Source organism: Eschrichtius robustus, chromosome 17, assembly GCF_028021215.1.
Source record: "Eschrichtius robustus isolate mEscRob2 chromosome 17, mEscRob2.pri, whole genome shotgun sequence".
Lineage (NCBI taxonomy): Eukaryota > Metazoa > Chordata > Mammalia > Artiodactyla > Eschrichtiidae > Eschrichtius > Eschrichtius robustus.
The window spans coordinates 46,666,524-46,694,172 of NC_090840.1; the positions used below are offsets into that span (position 1 = coordinate 46,666,524).

The following is a 27,649-nucleotide window of genomic DNA, read 5'->3' on the forward strand; positions in this document are numbered from 1 at the left end:
CCACCAGACATCACACAGTGCATGCTCTGTTCTGTTCATCACCTAACATACATGCTGAAATGAGACATTGTCAGGCCATTGTAACAGTGCCTGGTGCATCATAAATGCTATGGAAAGTGTTAAATAAAACGCACAAACCTCACACACTGTAGCACAACTCTCATATCCCCCTGAAAACACACACTCAAAGCACTTCTAATATATACCTGTGCATGGGAGTTAACCCTGCCCAACTTTCGTCAGCCCAGAGCTTATAACTCTACCTCACTGAACATGTGGCCCTTCAACCCCAAGCCAGGGAACTGATTCATGCCTAAATGATAGGCACACCTTGGGTCCTACTTATAAGGATTCATGTTTTCTGAATGAATCTCTTTAAAGCAAGAAAAGGTGTGCCTATACCATGCTTAAAAGACCAACCCAGAGAACTGGAGTTTTGGAGCCACACTGTTGGTCTCAAGACTATTCATGTGACCTTGGTTAAGTTATTTAACCTTTCTCTGAGACTCAGGATTCACCTTTAAAATGGGGATAGAACATGTACTTACCTCATATGGAGTTATAAGGATTAAATGAATATGTGTGAATGCACTTAGCAGAGTACTTGGCACATGATGCATAATTAATGTCAGTTACTTCTCTCCTAGTATATTTATCCAACAATCAATGGTTCTCAGCCCAGATCAGCAGAAACTGCAGGGTTATATTCAGTGGCCACAAGCATTGAGGGAACTTCTGGTATTTAGTGGGTGGAGGTTAAGGATGCTAAATGTTTATAACTCAAGGGATAGCATTGTACGACAAAGAGTTGTCCCTTACACACAGGCACACATGTGCACCTACACTCTAGTATACACACAAGTGCCAATGGTGTCTCCCTTGAGAATCAATGCACTTTTTCAGATTTTCATAAAACTAATAATGTCCTCCTACATCACACTTGTTCCTTATCTCCACAATCCATTTGACTCTTGATTCTTATTTTGTAACTGTTTATCTATTTGCATGACTCTATCTAAAGCCATAAAGCATATAAACAATTACTCTTAATGATTGAGGGAAACAGCTACTATTATTGTAAAATCTTCTGCTAATGCTCTGCAGTGGGGTAAGACCAGATCTTTCCACAGTATCCAACCAAGAACATATTTCTAGCTTTGGAGAGAAATCAGTCTTGTCCCTATTTATGGTTGCCCTCAAATACTTATCATGTCATCTGATTTTACCACCTAGTAGCTGTGTGGCCACTTAATTTTGCTAAGCCTCAGTTTCCTTATCTGTATGTAAAGTGAAAATATCTAGTAATACCTGATAGGATTTTGTTATAAGGGCTCAATTCATTTTTTTAGATAATCTGTATTTAGCTCAATGCATGACAAATAGTAAGTGCTCGGTAAACATTAGCTATTGTTATTATTACATCATTTCATTGTATGCTAATGCCTTCTAAATTATGTTTGTCATTGAGTGAGAGTGTGGTGTGCTCTATAATTAAGAAAAGGGATAAAGACATTGGAAAAATGGACAGTGCTTTGCTCAGGTAACATACATCCCTGTTTCAATATTAACTTCAGTTTCACTTCATCTCGTGTGGTTTGGCAAGAGATGGAATTAGTGCAGGTGTTTCTTTGGAACTTAGAAAAGTAATTATGGCATTTTATTTTAAATAATGAGAAGCAAGAATGAGCAGTTAGTTTCAAACTTTTATCTTTAATATTATTCTAGACCCTTTCAGAACAGATTTCTCTTCCTCTTTTCTAATACAGAAAGTCACATTCTTCTGGAATTTCCCTTTTACAGCATATTCTGCCAAAGCATTCAATAAATTACAGCAGTGAAACTTTAAGAAATGAATATGAATTTTAACAGCTTGTCAAACGTAATAGAAAAGACATAATCTGAACCTCAGGCTATGGCCTTTTCCAAAAATGATAATAATTTTACTTCTTCCACTAATTTCAAAGAGATAGAAGTCACATATTAAAGAACTACTTAATAACAAGTTTCATGTTATAGAAAATCATAAGCACCATTAGTACAATTAGTACTTACTGTGTCTTCCTCATTTTTTGTAATGATTTGTGACCCCTGAAACTGAGACATTACAGTGATAGCTCTGTCTTCTTCCATAAAGACTGAAAGTAATTACTTCTTAAAGTTTGTTTTTCAAAGACTAGTAGTTGAAGAGAGCCAGGGATAGAATACTTTCGGGGTGTCAGATTACCCGTATGTGTGAAACAGTACCTGGGTCATGTCACATGCTGCAGAGACACAGCAAGAATTTAGGATTGGCAAGGATTAGATGCCTGTCACAGAAGTCTGAGACAAGTTTGGACTGATCAAGCAGTTCTTTTGTTAAATAACAACTAGGCCAACTCACTGTTAAATCATAGCGTTTAAGTCTCCAGTCCCTATCACTAACAATAAAGCCAGATGTTATTGAATCATTCCCCCTAAGATTGGAAAAGCTCACTTTGCCACATTTTAGGATAAGTATTTTTAGAAATTAAATGCTTTGGCATATGTCTTATAAGTTTGTTCAGCCAAAGTAGGGCAAGGAGAGCCTTTCTCTTAAGCTTAGAGTGCCTCATATTTACGCTGCTTTCATAGGTTGGTAAACTTGGAAACGTTGAATGGCCTCACTTTCAAACACTCAGGCTTTAGATTTGAAAACACCAAAATTTACGAAATGACGTTCGTAGCAGCTCACTCTCTCCTTAAGAGGCACCTGGCAGTAAAACAGTGGAGTCAGTCTCTCCAGTGACACTTGTCCAGCAAAAAAATCATCACTTACCCAGAAGAGATTGCCTTCCCGCTGCTTCCTGTACCTAAGGGATCATCTGCTTACCTATGGTTTCTCCTTGATATGGGACTGAGGAGGCGGATGAGGGCAGGGAAATAGACAGACTTTTGATTGATTGATTTTTCTTTGTTGGTGATACTGGTTTTTACTTCATTTCCTTTAGTGGCTTTGGAGCTCCAGCTCTTCATCTTATCACGGAGCCATAGTTCCACCTTCTGTGTCTCTTCCCTCCTGGATGCCTGCCAGCCTTCCCTGTTCTTTCCCTGTAGACCATATCAATTCCCATTAGAAAATAACTCCTGATCCTGCCGATTCAGTTGTCTTGAGCCTATTTCCTTTACGTACATCATGTTCTTTCTCTGCCAATAACAGAAGGCCTGGCTGTCCTTGTTCTAGGACACCAGCAATGTTAAATGATCCTCCATGTCGGCTGTGTACTGGGGCTACACCATTGGAGGTGAAGGAGTGCACTGTGTTAGGTGGCGCCATCTAAAGAGGTCCAGTTAACAGCCATCTTTTTTTTTTTAATTTATTTATTTTTGGCTGTGTTGGGTCTTCGGTTCTGTGCAAGGGCTTTCTCTAGTTGCAGCGAGCGGGGGCCCCTCTTCATTGCTGTGCGCGGGCCTCTCACTGTCGTGGCCTCTCTTGTTGCGGAGCACAGGCTCCAGACGCGCAGGCTCAGTAGCTGTGGCTCACGGGCCCAATTGCTCCGCGGCACGTGGGATCCTCCCAAACCAGGGCTCGAACCCGTGTCCCCTGCATTGGCAGGTGGACTCTCAACCACTGCGCCACCAGGGAAGCCCAACAGCCATCTTAACATTTGCCTTCCTCACTTCCTATTTGAATCATATTTTTAATTGGATTTAAATAAGCACCTTTTAGGGACTTCCCCGGCAGTCCAGTGGTTAAGACTCCGTGCTTCCACTGCGGGGGGCGCGGGTTCGATCCCTGGCCAGAGAATTAAGATCCCGCATGCCCCATGGTGCAGCCATAAATAAATAAGCACCTTTTAATTATCCTCTCTCATCCTTATTTCTGGTGTTTTATGTCCTTAATAAGATTATACGTTTATTGAAGGAGAAAATGTGTCATATTTCTTTGGGGTCTTCTGTAGTAAATAAGCATCTGAGTGACTCAAATATTTATTTGGTTTACATGATGCTTACCTCAAAGAGTTTACATGTCTAGTATTGCTGCCTAGTGTTTAGCATTTTAGGTATAATTCTATTACCAAGTGTAATATAGTTTATCTTGTGATATAATCCCTCTAGCCCCAGATTTCTATAGGGAAGTTATCAGCGTTTTAGTCGCAACAAATCTGGAAGCCAGGGACTCGTCCAGGCAGCTAGGACTGCTTTCCTGAGCCCTAGGTCCTGGCATCACATTTAATTTAGTTCAACAGTCCGCCCAGCCCAGGTCTCCGCCATCCTGGAGTTCATCTAGTTTATCTTCACCAGGTCCAGTTGGGCCTTAGTAGCTTTCAGAGCTGTCCTCCTCTGCCCATGCCCAGGCTTTGGCTCGGCAAACCCCCTGATCTCTGGGATAGACACTCCCAGGCCTTGGCTCCATTTCCCTCCGGTCCATCGTCCACACTGCTTTCCTCATGACCTTTTGAAATCAAGATCGTGATCTCATCCGTCCCCTGCTTACACTCTTTCCCTGGATCCCCATCACCTATAGCACGTGCTCGCTGGACCCTAAGCTCTTTCATTACAGAGCCTTACATCTCCCCACACCTGTACACGGCACACACAGCAGGCCCAGACAGCTCCCTGGCTCCGCATCTAATGCCAGGCTGGCACCTCTCTCTGACTGGAGAGCACCTCCTGCTCTCCTGCCATGAGCCCACCGCATCCCTGGCAACGCACCTGGATGGTCCCCCTCCAGCCACCTTTCTTGATTGTTCCAGGAGGCTCAGAGGAAGAAATGTTTATATACTTCCAAACATTTTTTTTTATTTTATTTTTATTTATTTATTTATTTTTAATTTATTTATTTATTTTTGGCTGTGTTGGGTCTTCGTTTCTGTGCGAGGGCTTTCTCTAGTTGTGGCAAGCGGGGGCCACTCTTCATCGCAGTGCGCGGGCCTCTCACTATCGCGGCCTCTCTTGTTGCGGAGCACAGGCTCCAGACGCGCAGGCTCAGTAGTTGTGGCTCACGGGCCTAGCCGCTCCGCGGCATGTGGGATCTTCCCAGACCGGGGCACGAACCCGTGTCCCCTGCATTGGCAGGCGGATTCCTAACCACTGCGCCACCAGGGAAGCCCCTTTTTTTATTATTGTATCTCTCCTGTTGTAGTATTTGTTTCTATATCAATTTCTTGAGGCCAGATATCTTAATCATAACAGAATACACACCCAGTAAATGCTAAATGAATCAAATATAAAAAAAATCATTTATACAACATGAACTTTCAAAAACTATCACTCTTCTCTTTTAGTTGATACGTCAGCTGTAATTCTTAAAAAGAATCCTAACTTTTTATAAAATGAAACGAATGTAGTCTTCAAAGCTAGTTAACATCGGTCCACCTTGTAACCCGGGACTGAGTTTTCCATTGGGAGAGAGGATCCTTAACGGTGACTAGCCTCATAAACATGAGCCTACCTGTGGGTCTCAGTTTCAAGGATTCCTATTAAAGAGATGGAAAGGAGAAGATAGGAGGGGGAGAGGGGACAATCAACTTTGCAGCCTTAGGAGTCAGAATAGAGTTCTTACCTTCCTGGCCCCAGGGAGACAGCCTTGTCTAAAGATTGTCTGTGAGTGAATGGAGTTTGTTTTCCCGGTCTCCTTGCCTGTAGCCTGTTGTTCAAGTTTAAGAATCTGAGTCCAAAACTTTTTGAGTTCAAACCTTTGTTAAAAAAACTCAGGGCTTTCCTTATACTTGTCCTGCTTTTAGGGTCCTCTCCTGGGTAGTTACCTATACTCAAACAGGGGTGACAGAAGGAGTTGAGATGTTTGAGTACTTGATTGGTCAGCACTGGGGCGGGAAGGTGCAGTGGAGCCTGTGGGCCCAGGCCATGACTCCCCCTCATGTTACCTGGGTCTCGGGCCCGCTCAGCCCTGGCCTCTTGCTCTTTCTGGCACCCACCACATTGAGAAGGCCTGCTCTGTGCCAAGCGTTGTGCTGGGCACTGGAGATACAGTGGGTGAATGAGATGGGGCCTGAAATTACAATTTTACTCTAATCCATTCAGTATTTTCACCGTGTATGGTCAGGGCTACGCCAGCGTGCTTCTGGAGCTCCTCCTAAATTTAGCAGAACTTCAGGGAAAAGGACTCTGCCTCCCTAAGCTTGTCGGTATCATACCGGTAAGGGTAGCAGTCTTGACCTAGAGCCAGCATTCCAGAAGCCCTGGCATCTACTTCACTCTGCCTCTATTTGTTGTAACTGTGGGCAAGATAAAGCAAGAGCTTTATTTTCTTCATCCTTCAAGTAGAGATAATACTCCCCCACAGAACTGTGGAGCAGTTCAATCAAATGCCAGCTGGGAAAGGTCTTTGGAAAGTTCAGAGCCCCAGAGACCGAGGCGCTTGTTATTAGAGCCTCAAGAGGACCTAGGAAAGAGGTCAGGGCACTGCCACGGCATCACAGTTGAAAGCTTGAAGTCTTTTTATTTTTTGTGGCTGTAAAGTAAAATGTCTTATTTGAGCAAGAATCCTGAGGCCAGGAAAAGTCAAGATGGGGGTCTGGCAGCCCTGACTGCAGGTTATGAGCTCCCCTGGGAAGTGAGAACTACATTGCCCCCTCAAAGCCTGAGGAGATGGTAACAACCCCACGAACAGGGGCCAGTCTTGTGTGAACAATCGAGGTGGGTTTTTGGTTTTGGGGGTGTTTTATCAGGTTAATCAGAGGCAGTGCCAGCGAATTGAAAACTTTTCTCTCAGGCCAAAGTTATACTAAGATAATAATTTAATTTTTATGTCTTACTCTGCTTTTCATCATGATTCTCGCCAGAATCAGGACCAAGTTTGTTCATCTTTGTCCCCAACGATAGGTGTCAGCTAGCTGACGGAATGGGTGGACAGACATTGTAAACTAATAACTGACAGACCCTCTGTGCCAGGCACTGTTCTAAGTCCATCGCACATGTTATTTTATCCTCACAACAACCCTGTGAGGTAGAACTATTATTACCCTTTGATATACTGAGGAGGAAACCAAGGCACAGAGAGGTTGAGTAATCTGCCCAAGGTCACACAGGCTGATAAGTGTGAAGTCAGAATTCTGGTCCACGCAGTCTGGCCACAAGCCTGTCTTCCTTGTCACTGCACCAAACAGCCTCCTAAAGGGGGAAAAACTTAGACTTTGGAGTCAGTAAAATGCAGATTATGATCATTTCCCCCTTTGAGGGTGTTAGGAAGATTAAGAGAGCTAACATGCAAAGCAGCTAGCTAGCTTTCTGAGTGAGGCACAGATCTAGTGGATGTCCAGAGATAAACCCTTCTTGTCCTCTAATTGAGGGTCTCTGGAGTCAGTAGTGTGGTCTTTGGGGCCTTTGCAGCCAAGTTGCTTTTCATGATTAACTGTGGAAAATGTCTGTGTCCCTCGGCATATGGTTAAGTCTCTGGATTGCTGGGAGCGGAGAGAGAAGAGGCCACACCAGAGCTTACAGAATGGCCCTGTGTGGTCAGCTTGTCAGGAGGCTGGTGGGGTGGGCAGCCTCCTCAGTCATGCATTCCGTTCTTTCTGCACGCCCACCTCTTGCAGGGACTGTGCTGGATGCCGAGGGTACACCCTCTCTACTCTCAGGAAAGCCAGAGGGTGTATCTGGGGCTGCTAGTCTGATAGGACTCAGGATTTCTTCTTTCGCTCACCTGCCTACCCTTCAATCTTCGATCACAGGAGTCTGATCTTCCTGTACTATATATTTTCAGTTTTGCCAAAGATCTTGCTGTCCATCTTTGATACTTTTTGTTTTTCTAATTAGGCAAATATAAAACGGCCAGCTTTTCAGACTCGCTGCTGTTTTATTCAGGTTTAATTGGCCTTTTTTTTTTTACTTCTGAAACTAGGCCATTCTTTTGATCCTGTCTTTCTAATAAAATGGCTCAAAATTTACAAAATTGCAGTTTCATTGTTTTATCACTGATCTCAAGTTCTTACAAATTTAATGTTGATCTATAATTGACTTTTTTGAAACGTAACATATCTACATTGCTTAAAATCCAAAGTACCCCAAAGGGTATATAGTGAAAAGTCTCACCTCACTGTTCTTTTATCCTCTTTGGAGAAAACCAGTGTCACCATATCTCGGATGGATTTCCAGAGACATGCTATGCAGCCACGAGCAGAAGTTACAAGTTATATATACATACACACGCTCTCTTTTTTACATAGAAAGTTGCTTACTATACTCACTGCTCTGCAAATTGCTTTGTTTACTTCATGATCTCTTAAATTATTCTGTATCAGTTAATTAATTAAAAGCTTCATTCTTTTTACAGCTGCCTAGTACTCCATTTTGAGACAGAGCCATAATTTACTTAATCAGTCCCTTTTCGGTAGACATTTAGTTGTTTCCAAGTTTTGCTAATACATATAATGCCACAGTGAACAACCTTGTACATATGTCATTTTTGCATAAATGAAGGTATATCTGTGAGATACATTGTCATACATGGAATTGCTGGGTCACAGGGTATATGCATTTGTAAATTAATATGTTGCCAAATGGCACTCCATAAAGGTGGTATGTGAGAATGCCTGTTTATATATTTCTGCATAGCCTCACCAGCTCAGTCATTAAATTTTACCTTTGTCCATAAGGTAGATAAAAATGGTCTCTTTGTGTTGTTTCCATTTGCCCATCTCTTACCATGAACAAGGTTGAGCATCTTTTTTTTTCACTTGCCGGAGAGCCAATGGATTTTTCTGCTCTGTGAACTGTCCCTTCATATCTTTTGTCCATTTTTCTATTTGCTTTTCTTTGTCCATTTGTTCTTTCTGTTAATTGATTTGGGGGGAGAGCTTTGTAATTAGGGGAATTAACCCTTTGCCTTCATATGAGTTGCAGATATTTTTTCCAAGTTTATGATTTTGTTACTGATTTCTTTGCCATGCAGATTTGTCAGCTTTCTCCTTTATGACTTCGGAGGTTTGTATCGTACTTTCGAAAGGCCTTCCCCACTCTGAGATTGTTGTGTCTTGTTTAGGGGTTTTGGGTTTTTTTTAAATTCTCCCATCATTTCTTCTAGAATTTTGTTTTGGTTTTACTTTTAGTTTCTTGAATCATCCAGAATGTATTTTGGTATAAGTTGTGAGTTATGGGACTCCATCTTCTTTTCCTAGGCCACAGTTATTCATTTTAGCCTTGCTTTTATTTTGTAACTTACAAATTGCATGCCCTGTCAAACTCTCTTATGCCATCCCTGTGCATCTACCATGAGTCAGGTTGATTTAGGATGACAGATAAGTTTTCATGAGGCAGTTTGGCAAGGAGGAAAGATCATCATCTTCAGAGTCTAGCAGGCCTGGTTTTGAATGCTGGCTCTGTAACTTCTTACCTCCACAATCTTGGGCAAGTTACTAAACCTATCTGAGCCTTTGTTACCTCAGATGGTTGATAATAGCCCAATGGGTTGTGACAATTAGAGATAATGTCTAGAAACTGCCTGTTCAGTGCCTGGCACACAGTAGACACTTGATGAACAGGAGCTATTATCGTTGCTGTCATTATTAGCAATATCAGTAGTGTGATTTGGTCTGAATGAGGACACTGTGTTCCTACCCTCACTGTGTGTAGCCATCCTTCGGTAAAAGTTGGTGTTCCTGGAAGTTGGATATGGGGCTTCCCTGCATAAGCCAGAGGGCATGGCAAGTGCCCTGGTAATGGTCGGGCTGGCATTTTTAGGTTGTGTTCATAACCTCTGGGCAGGTTTTTAATTATTAGTATGTCCATTAAAATAAGATTGTACTTTTTAATGCACTTCCTTCCTGCAGAAGGAAGTCTGTCTGATTCTGTAGTTTGGTTTTGTAATCAGATCTCTGAAGTTAACAGCCAAGCATCATTTGTCCAGCATTAGTTTACGGCTACTTGGCCATATGGTGATCTAGGAAACGTTTAAGATCTGTATGATCTCTTATTTCAGAACCTTATGTTCAATCCTGTCATAAGTCTGGAAATCATTTCATTGGGTGCAGAAACTGAGCAGCCTAAACAGAAGTTGGCATCTAAGTTAACTTCTGCTTTTAAACCAACACCCCAGGACCCAGTCCTTAACTAGGTAATTCATTATTGTTTCATTCCTACCTTTTCATGTATGTATTCTGATGGTCTAGAACTTCTTTCTACGCAAACTTGGTTTTCTTCTAAGATTTTTTTTGGCCTGTTTCTTTTCCTTTAGTAATATTTAATCTTAATTTAATATTTGTCTTTTGAAAACTCTTTCACTACAGCCCTTCTCTAGATAAACCCAACTTCTTTTATCATTTTAAGATTTATTGCTACCAGTCTCATCATCTCTAAACTATCTCCTTCCATTCTGTTTCATCTCATATTTTCTGTCTACTCATCCTGCGTCTTTTGAAACTGAAACACTGAACTTCCCTCTCCCAAGCTTCTCAATAATTATCAATACTTCAGAAAATTTTACTGTCGTGTATTTCTGTTTTCCCACTTTTGTTTGCTTGTCTGAGCCCCAGATATGTTACTAGAATCTTCTTTTTTGTTGCAAACTGTCAAAACCTAAATTCTTCACCATCAATGTTAAGACAATTTCCATTTGGGAAATTTTACTTCATTTTAAAACAGTAAATTTTCTTCCATAATCAATAATCAGTCCAGAAATATATTGAGGGCCTATTAGTGAATAATTCCCTGCCATTAGGAGTGTACTTTCTACAGAGAAGATAGACAACATATAAACCAACAAATGTAATCATTTCAGTTACTGGGGTTATAGAGGAGTTAAACACAGTAATACATTAGAAATGACCAGGCAGGAGAGGGGGGAAGCTTATCTCCTATTTACAGTTCTTTTGCTTCTGCTCTGAGTTTAAATCTTGTATTTTGTTTTCTCTTAATTTTTCTTTCTTTTTTTTTAATTAATTTTTATTGGAGTATAGTTGCTTTACAATGTTGTGTTAGTTTCTTGCCGTACAGCAAAGTGAACCAGTCATATTCATACGCTCTTAATTTTTCTTTTAACATTTTTTACTGGTGCTTTCTGATTATGTTACACTGCCCCATTTTTATTCATCCCTTAGATAGCCAACTGCCCATATTTGACAAGCGACTGCATAATCTCATTGCATTATACCCTTATTCCTTATAATCTTATGCTTCCTTTCTGATTCCTGAACAATTTTTCTGCCACAGTCTATGTAGTAAAGGTCATCTTTAGTTAGTCTTAAAACCAAAAGGTATTTCTCCAAAATAAACCTTACCTTTTGACATCCTGGGTATTTTTAATTTTTTTTAAAGAACAGGGATTCTCAAATGCTTGTCTGAGCAGACTGTGTGTTGGGGTGTGAGATTGCCAATTGCCTTCCTCACAAGAACTGGACTTGACTATGACACTGTATTATTTTAGGAAATGATAGTGAATAGTAAATAGTGTGTGTAATGACTTAGCTCAGCAAAATAAAGTTAGCAGTCCCCCAGTTTTAAGAACATGGAACTCTTACTCCTTCTAGGCTGACTATTCAGATCCAAAAATGAATACTCAATGTTCCTTTTCTATTTTCAGGGATGACTCTGTCCCAGAAGACAACATCTGGAGGGGTATCCTCTCCGTAGTTTTCTTCTTTCTTATCATCAGTGTACTAGCGTTCCCCAATGGTAAGTGATGTAATGCTTTATCACATTTCTCCTGTGCATTGTGCCCTTGTTGGTATTTTTGAGATGCATGTCATCTGGAAGATGAAACTAGAGGGTGGAATAAAAAAAGACTCTTGAGTGTTGTATGGTGGTTAGGGGCACAGGCTCTGGAGACAGACTGCCCTTTCTGCCACTTCCTAGCTCTGTCCCTCTTTAAGACATTTCTCTCTGAAATGGAGAGAAGTACAGTTGTAAGGGTTAACTGAATTAAAACAAGTAAAATACTCTGAACAGTGACTGGCAAATTGTAAGCTCTCAATGAATGTCAACTATTGTTCTTGTTGCTGTGTTTGTTACTATCAGCCGAGTCATAAAATACTCAATTACTGTTCAGTTACTCCTTTTTTGCTAAGGACAGGGTCAGTGCTCTAAAGAGTATTACTTAAATAATTGTTGTCTTAACTGTAAACTTTGTTGGGATAAGAATTTTCATTATCAGGTTAAAAAAAATTATTACTGTGAAATTTTCCCCCATCATGATTATAGAGTGAGGCAAAAGCCTTGGTTTAAAAACGAATTTGGTATCTTGCCATACTTAAGATTCATACCTTTCCTCTGAATTGTCCCTTACGAGTTGCTTTATTTTTTCTTATTCCCCTTTAGTACTTTCTCCCTGGAATATTCTCTTATTTATTCTCTGCGAGTGATTTCTAAATTCTCACTTTTTATATCCTGTTTCTTTTTTTTTTTTTAAGTTTTTTTTGTTGTTTTTTTTGTTTTGTTTTTTTGATGTAGACCATTTTTTAAAAGTCTTTATTGAATTTGTTACAATATTGCTTCTTTCTGTCTTATGTTTTGGTTTTTTGGCTGTGAGGCATTCTCCCCAACCAGGGATCGAACCCACACTCCCTGCATTGGAAGGCGAAGTCTTAACCACTGGACCACCAGAGAAGTCCCTACTGTTTCTTCTACACTTAGGATATTTTGTAACTGTTTCAGTCTCTTTTTATGAGTTATGCTTCATGGGCCCTGCTCAGGTTTTAAATATGATGATTTAACATGCGCTTCTTCTCCATCCTCCCATCGTAGAATATAATGTGTAATATTAGGAGCTCATCATGAACGTTACTGATTGTTATCTGAAGCTGCACTGTGGTGATAGGATTCTAATACCCATTCCAGTGTGCGTGGCGGGGGGTTGGTGTCCCCACACCAACAAGCAAGTTGAACATCAGCTGGGTGTCCTACAGTGCCACCCTATTCTGACACTGTCTACCTGGAGGTAGCATCAGATTGCACAGGTTAAGTCCCACAGGGCTGCTCCTGCCCCCGCTGCAGATGCCAATCACAAGTCCAGGGTGTCACCTGTGCTTCTGACCAGACGGCTCTAAATCCTCCTTGGGTTTGGTTAATTTGCCAGAACAGCTCACGGGACTCAGGAAACCAGTGTGCTCACTAGATTACTGAGACCATCAATCAAAAGCCAGATGAAGAGATGCGCAGGGTAAAGTCTGTGGGGAGGGGCGACCAGCGTCCCAGCCCTCTCCAGGCGCGCCACTCTCCCCAAATCTCCACGCCCTCACCAACCCAGAAGCTTTCTAAACCCTATCCTTTTAGTTTTCTATGGAAGTTTCATTACGTCGGTGTGATTGATTAAATCTTTGGCCATTGATTCAACCGCCAGCCCCTCCCTGCTCCCCAGAGCTCAGGGCGGGTGGGACTGAGGGTTCCTACCGTCTAATCCCATTGTTGGCTTCACTGACCCCCATCCTGAGCGGCTTCCCAAAAGTCACCTCATTAACGTAACAAAAGACGCTTCTCACTCTCATCGCTTAGGAACTTCCAAGGAGTTTAGGATTCTGTTCCAGGAAGGGGACAAAGACCAAATACTTACTTCTTATACATCACAGTATCACACATGGCACGTCCTTTAGGCCTTCCAAAATGTTGGCAGTGGAATTTCGTTCTGTATTTTTGTGGGTTCTGCTGGTAGTATAATAATCCAACCAGTAAAACCATGATTCTGAATCCTTCAGAGAGTGGATTGTTCTAGATAGCCAAGTTATTTGGCAGCTGCATTTAGCTCTCTAACCACTCAAGCTTTTAGATTAAATTTTACTTTTATTTTATTTTTATTATTGTTACTATTTTTTTTTTTAGTGAGAACCTTTCAAGATATGAAAACCTCTGTCTTAGTATAGGCCTCTATAGTAGAATACCATAGACTGAGCGGCTTAAACAGCAGAAGATTCATCCCGTGGCAGAATTCTTCTCCAGCTGTGAACCTGTGAAATCAAGCAAGTTCTGTGCTTTCAGAATACAATAGTGGGCCAGGCACAGAGTAGGCATTCCCATTCCCAAAGGAAGAAACAGGAAAGAAGGAAGGGGTGACAAGCCCCAGGCAAGTCCAAAACATAGGAAGGCAAACTCTAGGAGATCTCAAGGCTCGAGAATAATCCTCTTCGGCTTGATGCTTTGCCTTCCAGACCCACTGGAGCAGTAGTCTGCGCCACAGCTTTCCCAGTGGGGGTCGAATCCCCAGGGCTCCGGTCCCCTGCCCCAGCAGAGCCGGGTGTTGGTCTTGCCCTTTGAAACCAAGGTGGAGGCAGTCCTCCTCCCCTCCCCCCATGGCCCTGTGGTGGAAATGACAGCCTGGATGATCTCTGAGCCACCTTGGGGTCCTTCTTCCTATGTCTTAAAGGATAGCAAATGTTCACAGTCAGGTAGCTCTATGGTTAGGCCCTGTAGGGTCCAGGAGGTCCAACAGTCTTCAGCTTCAGGGTTAGAATTTCAACATATGAATTTTGGAGGGACACAGACCTTCAGTGCACAGCACCTGCATACCTTATGCAGGTATGACCAACATAGTTTGGCCTTTCCACAATGATGAAAGTTCTGATAATGCGGAGTGATTGGAGTATGAAGATAAAACATTCAAAATATAGATAGGTCATGGAATGAAGGGGGATTGGTCGCTATGGCATTCGCTTTCTAGGAAAAGTCCCCAGTGTTGAACAGCTTTTCTAGCTATTTGCCAACTTTCTTTTTGCTACCACTTCCTTCACATAAAATCTCAGGATTTTAGGTTTAGGGAGAGCTTGGACCTTATGGAGCCCATCCTTTCTTTCAAGGGTGCTGTGCTGTAGTGCAACTTAAGTGGCCACTTGTGGCATCAAGCCTTTTACACACACTGAAAATACCAGAGGCTATGGGTGGTCCCCCTGAGCTCTAGAACCTGGCTTTACAAAGATGGAGTAAGAATACAGCCCAGAAAGAGGAGATGATGAGCTGCATCTCAGATTTGATACCAACACAAGGTCTATGGCCACCAGAGCCCCTGGGGAAGGTGAGTAGGTGACAGTTCAGGTAGTGGTCACCGTCACCCCCCTCAGCCTTCTACCTTCTGTATCCTGTGAAGTTCTGCTGCTTACTTCCCAGCCATCACTTGATGCCATGAACATTATTGTTCTGTGCCCTCTATTCCTATTTCTCATCTTGTCTGTGCCCTACCATCCTTTTTTTAAATTTTTATTTTTAAATCAGTCAATCAGAACATAGTACATGTGCAGGAAACGGATCAATCCAAAGGTATGTCTGTTCTTCAAGTCTCCAGCTTTCCTTGGCTGTGTGTTAATTGTTTCCTAGTTCTTCACAGCTTCAAAGGTTTCTTTTCTGCTTTTTTAAAAATTTAAACTTGCTATTTCTGAGAGCCATTTTGGAAGTTTGAGGAGTCTCAAAGATCAGTCTCGCCATAGCCATGATTTTACAGATGTCCCTTCTGTGGAGCTTTGGCAGGAGCTGGGCTTTGGGGCTTCATCAGCAGCTGTTTTTCTTAAGGTTCCAAAAGCCCTGAAGGTTGGGGGATTAAATCTGTTGGACGTGACATTTGCATGATTTCTGCTGATTTTTCCTCTCTTCTCTCATGAAGACATCTAATCTTCAATGTCCACTTACCTGGCTGAGTCTCTCATGGTGGGACTGGGCTTTTGTTTTCCTCTTGGAAAGATAAAAGTTGTTTGTTTTATGCTTTTCTTATCCTGGCTGCCCGGACTTTGTGATACACACAAAGTGGGGAGGACCCACAGGGCTCATGTAGTTCAGCCTTCTCCGTTTACGGCTCGGAAAGCTGAACCCAAGGCCATCAGTCACCCCTGAGCTGCCACCCAGGCACTGATGCCAGCCTGATGTTAGGGCTCCGGCTCCCACACATTCCTGTACTCGGCGGAGTCCTGGCCTTTTCTCATACGAGGCCCATCGTGAGGTGTTTCGTCTCTGTCTTCTACATGTTTCTATCTCCCTCTGCTTCTTCTTCTCTCTGTCAGTCTCTGACTTTTCTTTTTCCCAGGAGCGCAGTCTTAGGGCCTGAGTTGGCCTGTGCCTAGTGTGCTTTGGACCCCAGGCCCAGCGGCGGTGGTTGTGCCTTTGCTCCTCTGGATCCCAAATGTCAGCCCGCAGATTGATCTGAACCTTCTGCCACCAAAACCAAGGGCTCAGGTTTAGAAAAGGACAAAGTCCATTCAGCATTCTGTGCAGGAAGGATTAGGATGTTAGGGAAGCAGTGCTTGGAGGGACTGTCTTGCAGCCATGTGTACAAAGCAAACACAGTGTCAGCCTTGTTTTCTAAAGAGCCATTTGCTCACACTTTACATCAGATTAGTAAAACTAAGTTTTCCACGTTAAAGAATGCTGTTATTGAATATTTTTTAAATTGGGGGTGGCCTTGGAGCACGCCATAGAGATGATGGGGGAGCTGGCAGGCACTGGGAAAGGGTACTCCTGGGCATGTGGCTGCCCCCCCCCAGCTGGCATTCAGACTACAGCCTTTGCAGGAGCCATGATGCTAGGTGGATGCTTCTCCGAGTGGAATGGACACGACTCTTCTTGTTCCAATCTCGTCACCTTCTCTTCCTCTCTCCCCACCCTTGGCACAAATTCTCAAATTAAGTAATGGAATGAATGGGAGCAATGGAGCCCAGCATTTGCCTTGTCCTTGAAAGGCAGTTTTGGGGAAGTGCCTGCAGTGGATGGCATTCCCAGAATGGCTCTGTTTTGGCAACTTCAAACGCATTTATCCTTGACCTAGTAAAGGCTGCCCTGAATGTTTAAGTATAGGCCTGAATTTGGTTGTGTCCATATGTCTGGTATGTGTGAGTTTACATATGCTCTGTGTGTGCTAGAATTGATCAGCTCCTACAGGAGGGGGCCCTCTGGTTCTTTTTGTACAGAGTCTAGATAGCAAAGAAGACCCTTGACTTTCTCCATGAGGTTTATGACAGTCAGGATGCTTTTGGCCACAAGTAATACGAAACCCCTTTCAAAATGGCTTAAAGAATAAATAAAATGTTTGCTTTCTTACATTACAAGAAGTTCTGAGATAGAGTGGTTCAGGGTTGACTAATTCAGCAGCTCAGTGATGCGTGAAGACCCAGGTTCTTTACCTGTTTCTGCTCCACCATCTTCAGCAAGATGCCTGTGCTTTGCTGCCCTCATGGTCTTGGGACAGCTGCTGCACTGCTGAAATGTAGTCACAGACAGTGTCCAACAGAAGAGGAGGTCATGTCTTCCCATGCATCTTTTTAAGAGTGAAGAGGCCTTTTCTAGAGACCCCCCAGCACACTTGCCCTCACTCCTCTTTGATTAGGCTTGGGCCACATGCCTCCGCTCCAAGCAGACCTGAGGACAGGCGTTTACAGTGGCTGGAGGACATCAGAGGCAATCATAGATCTCTAGTAGATCTTCACTGACTGAAAGAATAAAAGAGAAACAGGATAACCTCCATTGGCTTAGAATTTACCCCTGAGTTACATGGGGGAGGAGTGGAGACTCAGAATTTCATTTGACAGTCAACAGGGTGAGTGGTGGGGTGAGGTCTAGAGTTCCTTCCTTCAGTCCTACAAACAGACGTGGAGAGAGACCCTGAGGGGAGACCTTGGAGGGAGAGGGTCTGTTACCTACGCCCGCTTCTTTTCTGCTGTCTTCTCTCCCATTCTCTCTCTTTTGGTTCCCTTGAAAAAACTATTTTAAATGCCACGTCCACCTCCTTATAGTAACTGACACTCAAGTGTAAGTGTAATTTTAACTATGCCACTGTGTCATTGGAGTGTAATTACAATTGCATCACTCTGTCACTGGAGTGAAATTTAGAAACCTGTTGCATCTCCAGCTGGCTGTGAGATTTCTTTCAACAGGTGACTTCTGTGTGCTTTTCCAGCTCCTGAGGGCCTCCATGGACTCTTCCTGCCCTTCCCCCATGCCCCGACCCAAACCACCACAGCCTTACCCTGTACCCCCAGTGCCCGGCCCAGAGTGGGCGCTCAGTAAATATATGTTGAATTAAGAATGAATCTGCCAGGAAAAAAGTTCACAGAATTAGCCCTCTCTTTTCCTTTCCTCATCTGCAAGAGGAGCGCCATTCAGCACTTCTTCAAGGTATTTTGAAGAGAGTGAGATAACTAATATTTCTTGATTTTCCTGAGTTTATCCTTCTCTTTGTCCTTCGGCCTCTTCTGATTTCTCTGAGCTGAGATAGTGCGAATCACATCTCCTTGACACATGAAGGTGATAAAAATGAGAAAAAAAAAAGGTACTATGTCCCCCCATTCTCTGTCTCCTGCTCCACTACTTTTTCTTGTAGAAAAATTCTTTCTTAGGTTTGAAATTTGCTTAGAGATAATTTTATTCACCTTTTCTAGGTTTTTCCTAGAGGAATTTAAACTTTCAAATCATACAAATCAAATATCTCGTGATTTTATTTGTCAATTATACCACATAAAGCTGAAAAAGAGATAATAAAGAGAAGAGGCAGCCTGAGAGGACCTGAGGGCACAGACGTGCAGCTGCGAAGATGCAGCTTCTGACTTTGGTTAAAAGGGTCCTGCCTCCCTAGGGTTGGTCCCTGGAACTCCGTTATTCGTGGATATGACATTAGGTTGCTGTCTAGTCAAGCTGAGATCTTATGTTTTGACTTCTGAGGAAGTGTTTTAAATGCTTGCTTTCTCAAGGCAGAGTCGTTTGGTTTCTATTTTCTTTTGAAATAAAACTTGCTCTTAATATCTGATTGAAAATGATGTATTCTAGACATAGGGACTGATGAGAAAGTAAAACATGTAATTTTTCAATGTGCCTTGTAAGAAAACCACCTTTGTAAATAAAACCAGCACTTGTTTCTCCATCACCACCCTGAGACACCTTCTCCATCTCTCCTGCATAACTGAATTGAAGACCCAGACTCTTCCAGGCAGCTTTTACCAAATAAGAAGTATAGACAAGAAGCCCACCGTGAGACGGGTCACCCCTACTGATGTCCTGGCCATAACACTGGGCAGAGGAAGACCACCGAGAAAATAGTTTGCTGGGGAATAAGACCTGTGGGAAGGTACTGGGATGAGGTAAATTTTCCAGGAAGGCTAGACTCACCTGGGCAGGTGGATGCTGTAGGAGGCTTTCAGGGTGACTTGACCAGAGTAACCAAGTGTGGGTGACCTAGTGAGCGTAAGTATCAAGGCTTCTCATACAGGAAAATACCAGCCTCATCCTTGATATTTTAAAAAGCAAAATAGTATTTTCAGCAATATTATTGTCTTTGATGGTGAAGAGGCGACTCTTTGTGAGTAAAGCTACAGGCATGTACTTCTGGAAATACTACATGAAAGCATTCAGAATTTCTTCTCAGAAAGCAGAGGACAGATTGGATGACTGAAGTAAGGCCTGGATTGGGTTTTAAAGTTAGCAACTGAAAGGTCATCTAACATTCCAGGGCCTTATCTTGCCTTTTGTAGGCAAAAGGCCCCAGTGATCTGTTCTCACCACCTGGTTCAGGGCAGAGCTCCTTGGTGCGCTGCTGTCTGTTCTGAAACCCACCGCATCAGATTTCTGAAGCCTTCCTCAGATCAAATGCAGAAAGGACTTTTTTTTAAATTGTATTTTATGAGAAACATTTATGAAGTAATATTATGATGTATAAATGGGATATTGGAGAAGAGAGGAAAAAATTCAATAGCAGCAAGTCAAGATAAGCCTTTAAAAAACCAAACTGCAGTGCAGTAAGATGAAAATTCTCTTTCCAGGCCCTGGAACGTGTGTCTTGTCTCTGGAATCACAGCCGGACAGAGAGAAATACCCTTGGGCTGAAGTAGTTACCTGTTAGGTTAAGGAGAGCTTAAGGCCCCATCAACCCCAAATTCCTCAACCACTCTACCCTCTTATTTACTCTGGAGCACACTGCTTAGGGTTAGATATAAGAAAGGGCTGAGTTCTGTTTTCCAAAGGCCGCTCTTAAAGTAATCACAGGCCGACCACGACTTTGGAGGCCTTTCTACTGGTGGATGTGAGGCGCGGGAACGTGTATCAGTTCCCTGCCCTCTCCCTCACCTTGCTTATCAATTCCACATCGCGGCAGCGCTAAACACCCCTCACTAGCTTGCTTCTCTCTTGCCCCTCTCCTGGCCCCGAGACAGTCCTGGCTCAGACCGTCAACTCCTCCCCTCCCCCCTCCTCCTCCTCCCAAGCTGGCCCAGTTCTGACAGTTGATGGGAAAGTGCACATGGGCTGTCAGACCTGAAGTGGAGTCCTGTGAGCATTGTGACCCTGGGTGAGTTCCTTATGCCCCAGTGTCTTTATCTATAAAATGGGAATGATGGTGGTCCTCTCACCACCCCACTGCCAAGTACCGACTGGGCATGGAATTCTGTTGCGAGCCAAATAATAGATCATAAAATTTCAGAGTTTCACCTTATAAGAAGAAATCATAGAGAAAACTGGGGTCCCACGTTATGTCTGAGGGGTTAATTCAATAGTTTGGATGGTCATACAGAGTGAAGTAAGTCGGAACGAGAAAAACAAATACCATATGCTAACACATATATATGGAATCTAAAAAAAAAAAAGGTTCTGAAGAACCTAGGGGCAGGACAGGAATAAAGACGCAGACGTAGAGAATGGACTTGAGGACATGGGGAGGGGGAAGGGTAAGCTGGGACGAAGTGAGAGAGTGGCATGGACTTATATATACTACCAAATGTAAACTATATAGCTAGTGGGAAGCAGCATAGCACAGAGATCAGCTCAGTGCTTTGTGACCACCTAGAGGGGTGGGATAGGGAGGGTGGGAGGGAGACACAAGAGGGAGGAGATAAAGGGGATATATGTATATGTATAGCTGATACACTTTGTTATAAAGCAGAAACTAACACACCACTGCAAAGCAATTATACTCCAATAAAGATGTTAAAAAAAAAATAGTTTGGATGAAGTAATGCTTGCAAACCAAACTGCTACCATAAGACAAGTCATTCCTGGTGACAAGTCAAACTATTAAAATTACTTAAAAGAAGACAAATTTAGCCATCAGTTTTCCAATAACTTGTGAAGAAATTTAACCAGGTTATGTTACCTGGGAGGGGATTCTGGTTTCTATGCTTTGCTGTGTCTTTTTTGAGAAAACAGCTGATTAAAAAGAATACAGGTGTCCCGTGCTGTCTGAGCCTTTGCTGTCAGAACTCAGAAATCGAACAGGCACAGATAAACTTTCAGACAAATCCCTCACTTATCTGAGCTCTCTCAACTTGCCATCCAAAACTCAGACACCATATTATTTTGAATAAAGTAGAGTCCCTCAAACTTAACTCATCTTCTGATCTCTCCTCATTTAAACTCAGAAACTGAATCAATTTGGAGAGTAGAGGTACTTGTAACTGATATTACTGAAATGAACTTGATTCCTCCAAAGAAAGCAGTTAGAATGTTTCAGTGTAGTCTTTTTAAGAAGAGATGGGCCCTTTAGAATGAGTCCCAGAATAAAATTTACAGTGTAATGTTTGCTGCAGAGAGGATTCCTGGTCATAAGCAATAGAAGCTGACTCTGCTGATGCAAAAGCCTGTTCTCCAATACTGACCGGCTGGAGGAGTCCTAGGAGGGCTAGGAAACCAGGCCCCAGGCTAAGCTTCTAGGATCTGGCGGCACATTACCCAGGCCTGGTCTAATGAGGGAGCCTTGGCTACAGTCTGTCCCAGCATCACGTGTACAGACAACTCTAAATGGAACTGCCTCTGCCACAGTCGCCAGTGCCACCTTCACCAGTGTGAGGAGTGCCACCTTCACCAGTGTGAGGAGTGCCACCTCCCACTAGTGTCCCTGCTGGCCAGGGCCAAAGGGAGAGAGGGAGGGAGAGGAGAGCTCTGCATACTTACCTCCACTGTCACCCACTCCTGATGTTGTCTGGCGTGGGTGCGACTAAAGGACCAGGACCCACTTATAAAAAAGCTGAGCAGCAAGCTCTGGCATCTCTCCTGGAGACGTGGGATCACAATGCTAGAAATCCTCCAAGTGCAGGAGAGCGTGGGCAGCCCCAAATAGGTCAGGTGCCCTCTAGAACAATGGTCAATATTTGCGAGCTGTAACCCTTCAGTCGGTGGTAAATCAGTTTAACAGACCAAGGCCCAGCTTACTTGCGTTCCTCTTCTATTATTATTTTTTAATGAAATAAAACAGAAGACAGAGTGTTGTTGTATCACTTGAGTAAGAGTAAATTTCATCCTGTGAAACTTTGGTTTCCCTCGTGTGGAATCTGCATCTGTGTATCTGAGCTAGTCAAAGGTATTTTGTTACCACAGGTCATCAAAAGCTCCTGCACCAGCGTGTTCCACTGTTCCAAGGGTTTGCTTTCAGTGTCACTCCCCGTTGCACTTGTTTTCCAGGCACGGTATTTCTCTCTTTTATTGTCAGAGCCCCTCAGTGTCTGCTCTCTTTCTCTTTCTCTCTCTCTCTCTCTCACACACACACACACACACACACACAGACACACACGATGTCCACTAGCTCCTGGGGGGCTGTGAGGTTTCTTGTTAATGTCCAGTAAGTATTACATACAGTTAAAGGCTGGCCTGGTGACCTACTCGCTGTTATAACATTGTGTCCACGGGAAATTAGGATCTGAGTTCGGAAGACAAAGCTTTAAAAAAAAAAAGCCTCTGTTGAGATTGGTGCCTGTTACAATTGTGGGGAATGGTTGTTACAACGTGGATAAAACATTTCAACCTAGACTTTTGACCCCAGAGTATTTATGTAGAAAAAAAAATTGAACAGTGGAGAGCTTTTTTTAACCCTTTATCTCTGTGGAAATCAGCATCACTGTCTTTATTTTAGTCTTGGTTTGAAAGCAGTCTGTTCTGACCTTGTAATGTTATCTCTGCAGGTCCGTTTACTCGACCTCATCCGGCCTTGTGGCGAATGGTTTTTGGTGAGTTACCTATTAGTCGGTTTAAAAATCCATTCTACTTGAAGCAAATCTTTTTCTGTATATTGTAGCAGTTTTCCTTACCACTCTACTGTAAAACTTAATAGCTTTTTACTTTTTGGTGTTCCTGATATCAATTTTTTTATTAAAATGCTCTGCCACAAAAAAGTGCTGGTGACAGCTGAAATTCTCAAACATGTGAACTGTTTCAACCCCCCGCCCCTACCCCTCTCACCACCCCGCCCCCATGCTGTTGTCTGTTAATGCACAGGACTTGACATGAGGGAATGTGGCTTGTTCTTCCTGACGTTGCTCTTCGCTAGTGCAAGCTCACGTGCATCGTATGAGCACGTTTGTCTCGTCAGCATCCAGGAGAGACTGAAACCCCAGCAAACTCCCCAGTGTTGTGAATGGGAAAGAACTTAGAAAAGGAGAAGTCTTAGCAAAGAGCCCTGATTTGAACTAAGGTTTAGTGATAAGCATCTCATATAAATGTTGGATCTCTTATGGTTACTTGATTTCTAGTCCAAAGAGTAAAACCACCTGAGTGGATTTAAAGCATATCTTCAGAACTTCAGATATTGGCTTCACCTTACCTAAATAATCATCAAATAAATTATTCAAGGTTCAGAAAATTTAATCTTATGCAAAAGGACCAAAAAATGGACATTTTGCTCAAGTTTGTTTATTTTTCACCCTTCAGAGATCATAGGCAAATCTCTTTGAATTTAGTAATGAATCTTGGTCGTTCGCTCAGCAGGTGTTCACCGAGTCCTTCTGCGTGGGTGGCTGCTCTGGCCCCGAGGCTGCAGGTGGAGGGGCCCCGGGGAATGGAGGGCAGCTATAGCAAACACACTATGAAACAAATCAATAATCAAAAAGTAGCTGATGTCAGGAAGCGCTAGGAAGTTTATTAAAACCACAAGATGCAATAGTGACTAAGTAGCTGCTTTCACTTTCAGGTGAGGGGTGGCTTGAAGGAAGTGTGCTTAAGCAGAAACCCGCCTGCAAAGAAGGATCCAGGCAAAGATGCAGGGAGGAAAGCCAGGCTAAGGGCAAGACTGCCAAAGTGGTCCCCAGCTAGAAGAGGCTTGGTGTGTCCCCAGTCAGTGTGGCCGGAGGGTAGCAGGCCTGGGAGTGGTGAGAGAGGCAGAGTTGGGCACAGATGGGACCCCACAGGGCTTGTGAAGGGCAGGAAGAAGTCATGGGAGGATTTTTTTTTTTTTTTTTGCAGAGAAGTGCATGATTCATTTATATTTCTTAAAAGATAGTCCTGGGTGCATTATACTTATAGCTCATGTACTTAATATTGCTGCTTGAAGTTGTGTCCTTTTTAGCTAGTTGGCTACATCTGAGTTTTTCAGATTTCAAATGGTCCATCATAAGTAATGAGCAGTTTTATTTCTTCCCTGGGATCATGGAACACTTGGATAACCTGATGAGAACTATAGACCCTTTCCCAGTACACAGATGCTCACACACACACACACACACACACACACACACAGAGTTCTGTGTATTATATCTGGGGCTTCAGGGATGTTGAAGACCAACTGTGAACTCTAGGTTAAGAGCCTCCTGCTGCACAAACACTTTCTTTCTGTCTTAAAATAATTATTTCAAGAGGGTGTAGTAGGGGGTGTTTGAAGTGAAAATCAGTAAAAGTAGCTGGTACATAATATATAAGAAGGTTATCGTATAAGTTTGCCTAAAAACACGTGTGCCCTGGGCCCCGGGATGCATGACTGAGTCAGCCGTGCTACTCGCAGGCCCCCCGAGCTCCCTGAGGACCGGGAGAGGCCCCTTCTGAAGGCCTGTGCTGTAGCCGCTATGGAGAATTTCAGCCACGGACATTCTCTCCTCTGGAGCAGCTCCCTGGGAACTGGTGCCAGCCCACTTTGGATGGGGTACTGTGGTCCAAGGTCATTTGTATCACAGCGTCTAGATGTTCTACATACGCATTTTCATTCTAGCAGGAAAAGAAGTGACAAAGCCACTGGTGGCTGGTTCTCAAGTCTTTCTAAAATGTATTTACAGGCTTTTGCCTTCTTAAAGTAGATTATTAACTGTCTTTTTTAAACGATATGGGGTGATTATTAGGATACCAGTTACGATATGATGTGACAGTAATGTGATGCCCACAGGGACTAAGGTGGGGTGTAAGATGGGGATGAGTGACCCTGGGCCACCTCTCGCCTCCACACCTGTCTCTGTCTCTACCCCAAACTGGCCTGTCCACCTGGCTTCGCCCATCTCCCGTCTACTCTGCACCCAGTGACCAGAGTCCATTTCCTGAAATGTTACCTACATCATCTGATTTCCCCATTTGAAACCCGTCAGGTGCTCCTTCTTTGACTTAAGATCAAGTCTGCCGTCTTCGCCGTGGCCCCGAGCCCTGACCATCGCTTCATAGCCGCCTTGCTCCGTGCCCCTCTCTGCCAGCACCCAGCCACGTGCTGGCTCCCAGACCTCATTCCGGGGACCTGCCTGCTCGCCTCTGCCTGCCTTCCCTGCCTGAATGCCGCGTCCACTCCTCCACGCTCTGGCCCGTGGTCCGCCACTCCTCCAGCTCTCAGCATCAGTATCAACCCTTCTCAGAGACGGTTCCTGACTCCTCTCGGTCTGAATTAGGACCGTGTGTCAGACTCTCATCACAGGAAAGACCAGCTTGTCACGGGGGTCTCCACAGCCCATGTTACAGCACCAGTGTCTGCTTTGGGCCATGAGCAATTTGAGTACAGCGTGTGTTGTGCGTCTGACACCGGCTCTCTCCCCGACTTGAGGATGTTTCTATTTCCCTCAGGGCTCAGCGTGCTCTACTTCCTGTTCCTGGTGTTCCTCCTCTTCCTGAACTTTGAGCAGGTTAAATCCCTGATGTACTGGCTAGATCCGAACCTTCGATACGCCACAAGGGAAGCAGATATCATGGTACGTACTTGTCTGCTGTGTCTTAGAGAAACTGGTTGACTCTTGGGTATAGGAGGTAATTGACTTCACGTTTTAAATTGGTCCTTCTCCATACCTCCTACGTAGATATCTAAACACCAGGTCTCTGGGCAGGTTGGTGCAGTGCGTGGTTCCATGAATGATACAGTCCAAGGAAATGAATCCTCTCCTGGCCCAAAGGGGGTGGTAGGAAGATGTGAATATTATCATCCGGCAGCCGTGGGTGGGAATTGGGCCTCTGACACTTGTAAGCTGTAGGACCTTGGGCTACGAACTTATAGCCTATTCCCTCTTTTGTAAAGTGAAATAATACTTATCTTGGAAGTTTATTGTGAACTAAACGAAGGCCTAACACGATGCCTCGCACACACCAGGTCCTCTGAGGGCGGCTACTCCTGCTCCGTCAGTGTCACCCTTGGCCCCTCTGCTCCCTGACCCCGGCCCTGATGCTGTGACTCTTCCCGCTTGCTTGCCATGAAGGGGCCATTTGTAATGATGGAGGCCATTTCATTCATTATTTTTATTAAATAACAATAAATACTTTTATTCTGGGCTAAAACTACTCTGTACTTTGACTTTTAGTGAAGAGACTATTTTATACTGTAATACTGTTCCTTTCCTTTTTCACTTTTTAAAGTGCCTACCATTTAGTGCAGATTGAAGAAACACCTAGTGATGATCAGAATAGGAGAACAGGCATTTGGACCGTAGATGGGTCCTTGTTTAACAAACAAAAAAGCAATACAGAGGGACTTAATAAACTGTCCAAGAAGTGATCATTCCTTATAGCATAGTTGAGATTGGTCAGACCCTTCTTGGAATGGTGTTTCCAGATTTTATCTTTACCTTTTATAAAGGACAAGCTAAAGACAAAAATAAGAATGCCAAAAATTATTTAAAAGTGTCAAGGAGAAAAGTCTGTCTTGGAGTTTCTTCCTCTAAGAAAGAGAATGGTACAGGGTGATGTACAGCTTCTAATGATGCTGTTAATGACAGTTACAGTGAGGTTGACAGCAGTTGCTCATTGTGGATTGTCTGCTCTGCCAGGCAGTGTGCTGGGTGCTTTATATACAGTCTATATGTTACTGTCTCCATTTCACCAAGGAGGAAATAGAAGCTTAATATAAGATCCCTCTGGGTCCAAAACCTACATTTCCCCTTAGGCCTGTGCCTCAAGCATATAGTTATTATAATAACAAGTGTTTGACACTCACAGGCATCTTACAAAATGGAGATCGGGAGAAGGATATCCCAGATTATATTTCTCCCAACAAGTTTCTTGGGTTTTTAAGCAAAATTGGTCATATTACGAAGTAAACTAACTTCAGGTGGATTTGCTGTTGTGTCTCTCAGTCTTGTTCTCACAGTCAGTGGGGGGAGGTTGAATCTAATAATACTATGACATCTACCTTCCTTAGGAATTTGACATCACAGGGACATCCAATTGTCACAATTACCGCCCCAAAAGAGCTGAAACTGGCATTTAAAACTGGTTTTCAAGGATTGGCTAATTCTTTCTTGCCAAACAAAGCGTGAGGCTGTTTTCAACTTCTGCAGTTCCAGGTGGTGGTAGACCAGCCTCAGTCTTCTCCATCTCCAATCCCTTATCACTTTTTACTTCCTTAAAGGAATCTTTTACAGTTCTAAGGACCTGTTCATTGATGGCTCTAGAGAAACGCATTTCCTTGTTAGAACCTGTGGTAAGGAGAAGCGCCTTTATGCAAGACAGAAGCCTTTAGTTGCCTGGCTCCAGGAGCCCTCTGCCTTCCCTATTCTTCAGTTGCCACCTATTCCTAATCCTGGTACCAGGCTCTAGTCCGTGCCTGGTATCACACATTGAAATTCAGACTCCCTTTTCCCTTAAAATTAACATTATAACTTGGAGTTGGGGGGGGGGCAGTCAT

General features: G+C 43.4%; 1 protein-coding gene across 1 annotated transcript in view; it reads left to right on the plus strand.

Annotated features, from left to right (window-relative positions):
- PTDSS1 (phosphatidylserine synthase 1) overlaps positions 1–27,649 on the plus strand; it is a 66,382-nt gene that overhangs the window by 1,052 nt on the left and 37,681 nt on the right. Inside the window, exons 2-4 of the mRNA XM_068525383.1 lie at positions 11,495–11,586; positions 22,758–22,802; positions 25,603–25,727. Coding sequence (XP_068381484.1) covers positions 11,495–11,586; positions 22,758–22,802; positions 25,603–25,727 — 262 coding nt within the window. The remainder of the gene's footprint in view (positions 1–11,494; positions 11,587–22,757; positions 22,803–25,602; positions 25,728–27,649) is intronic.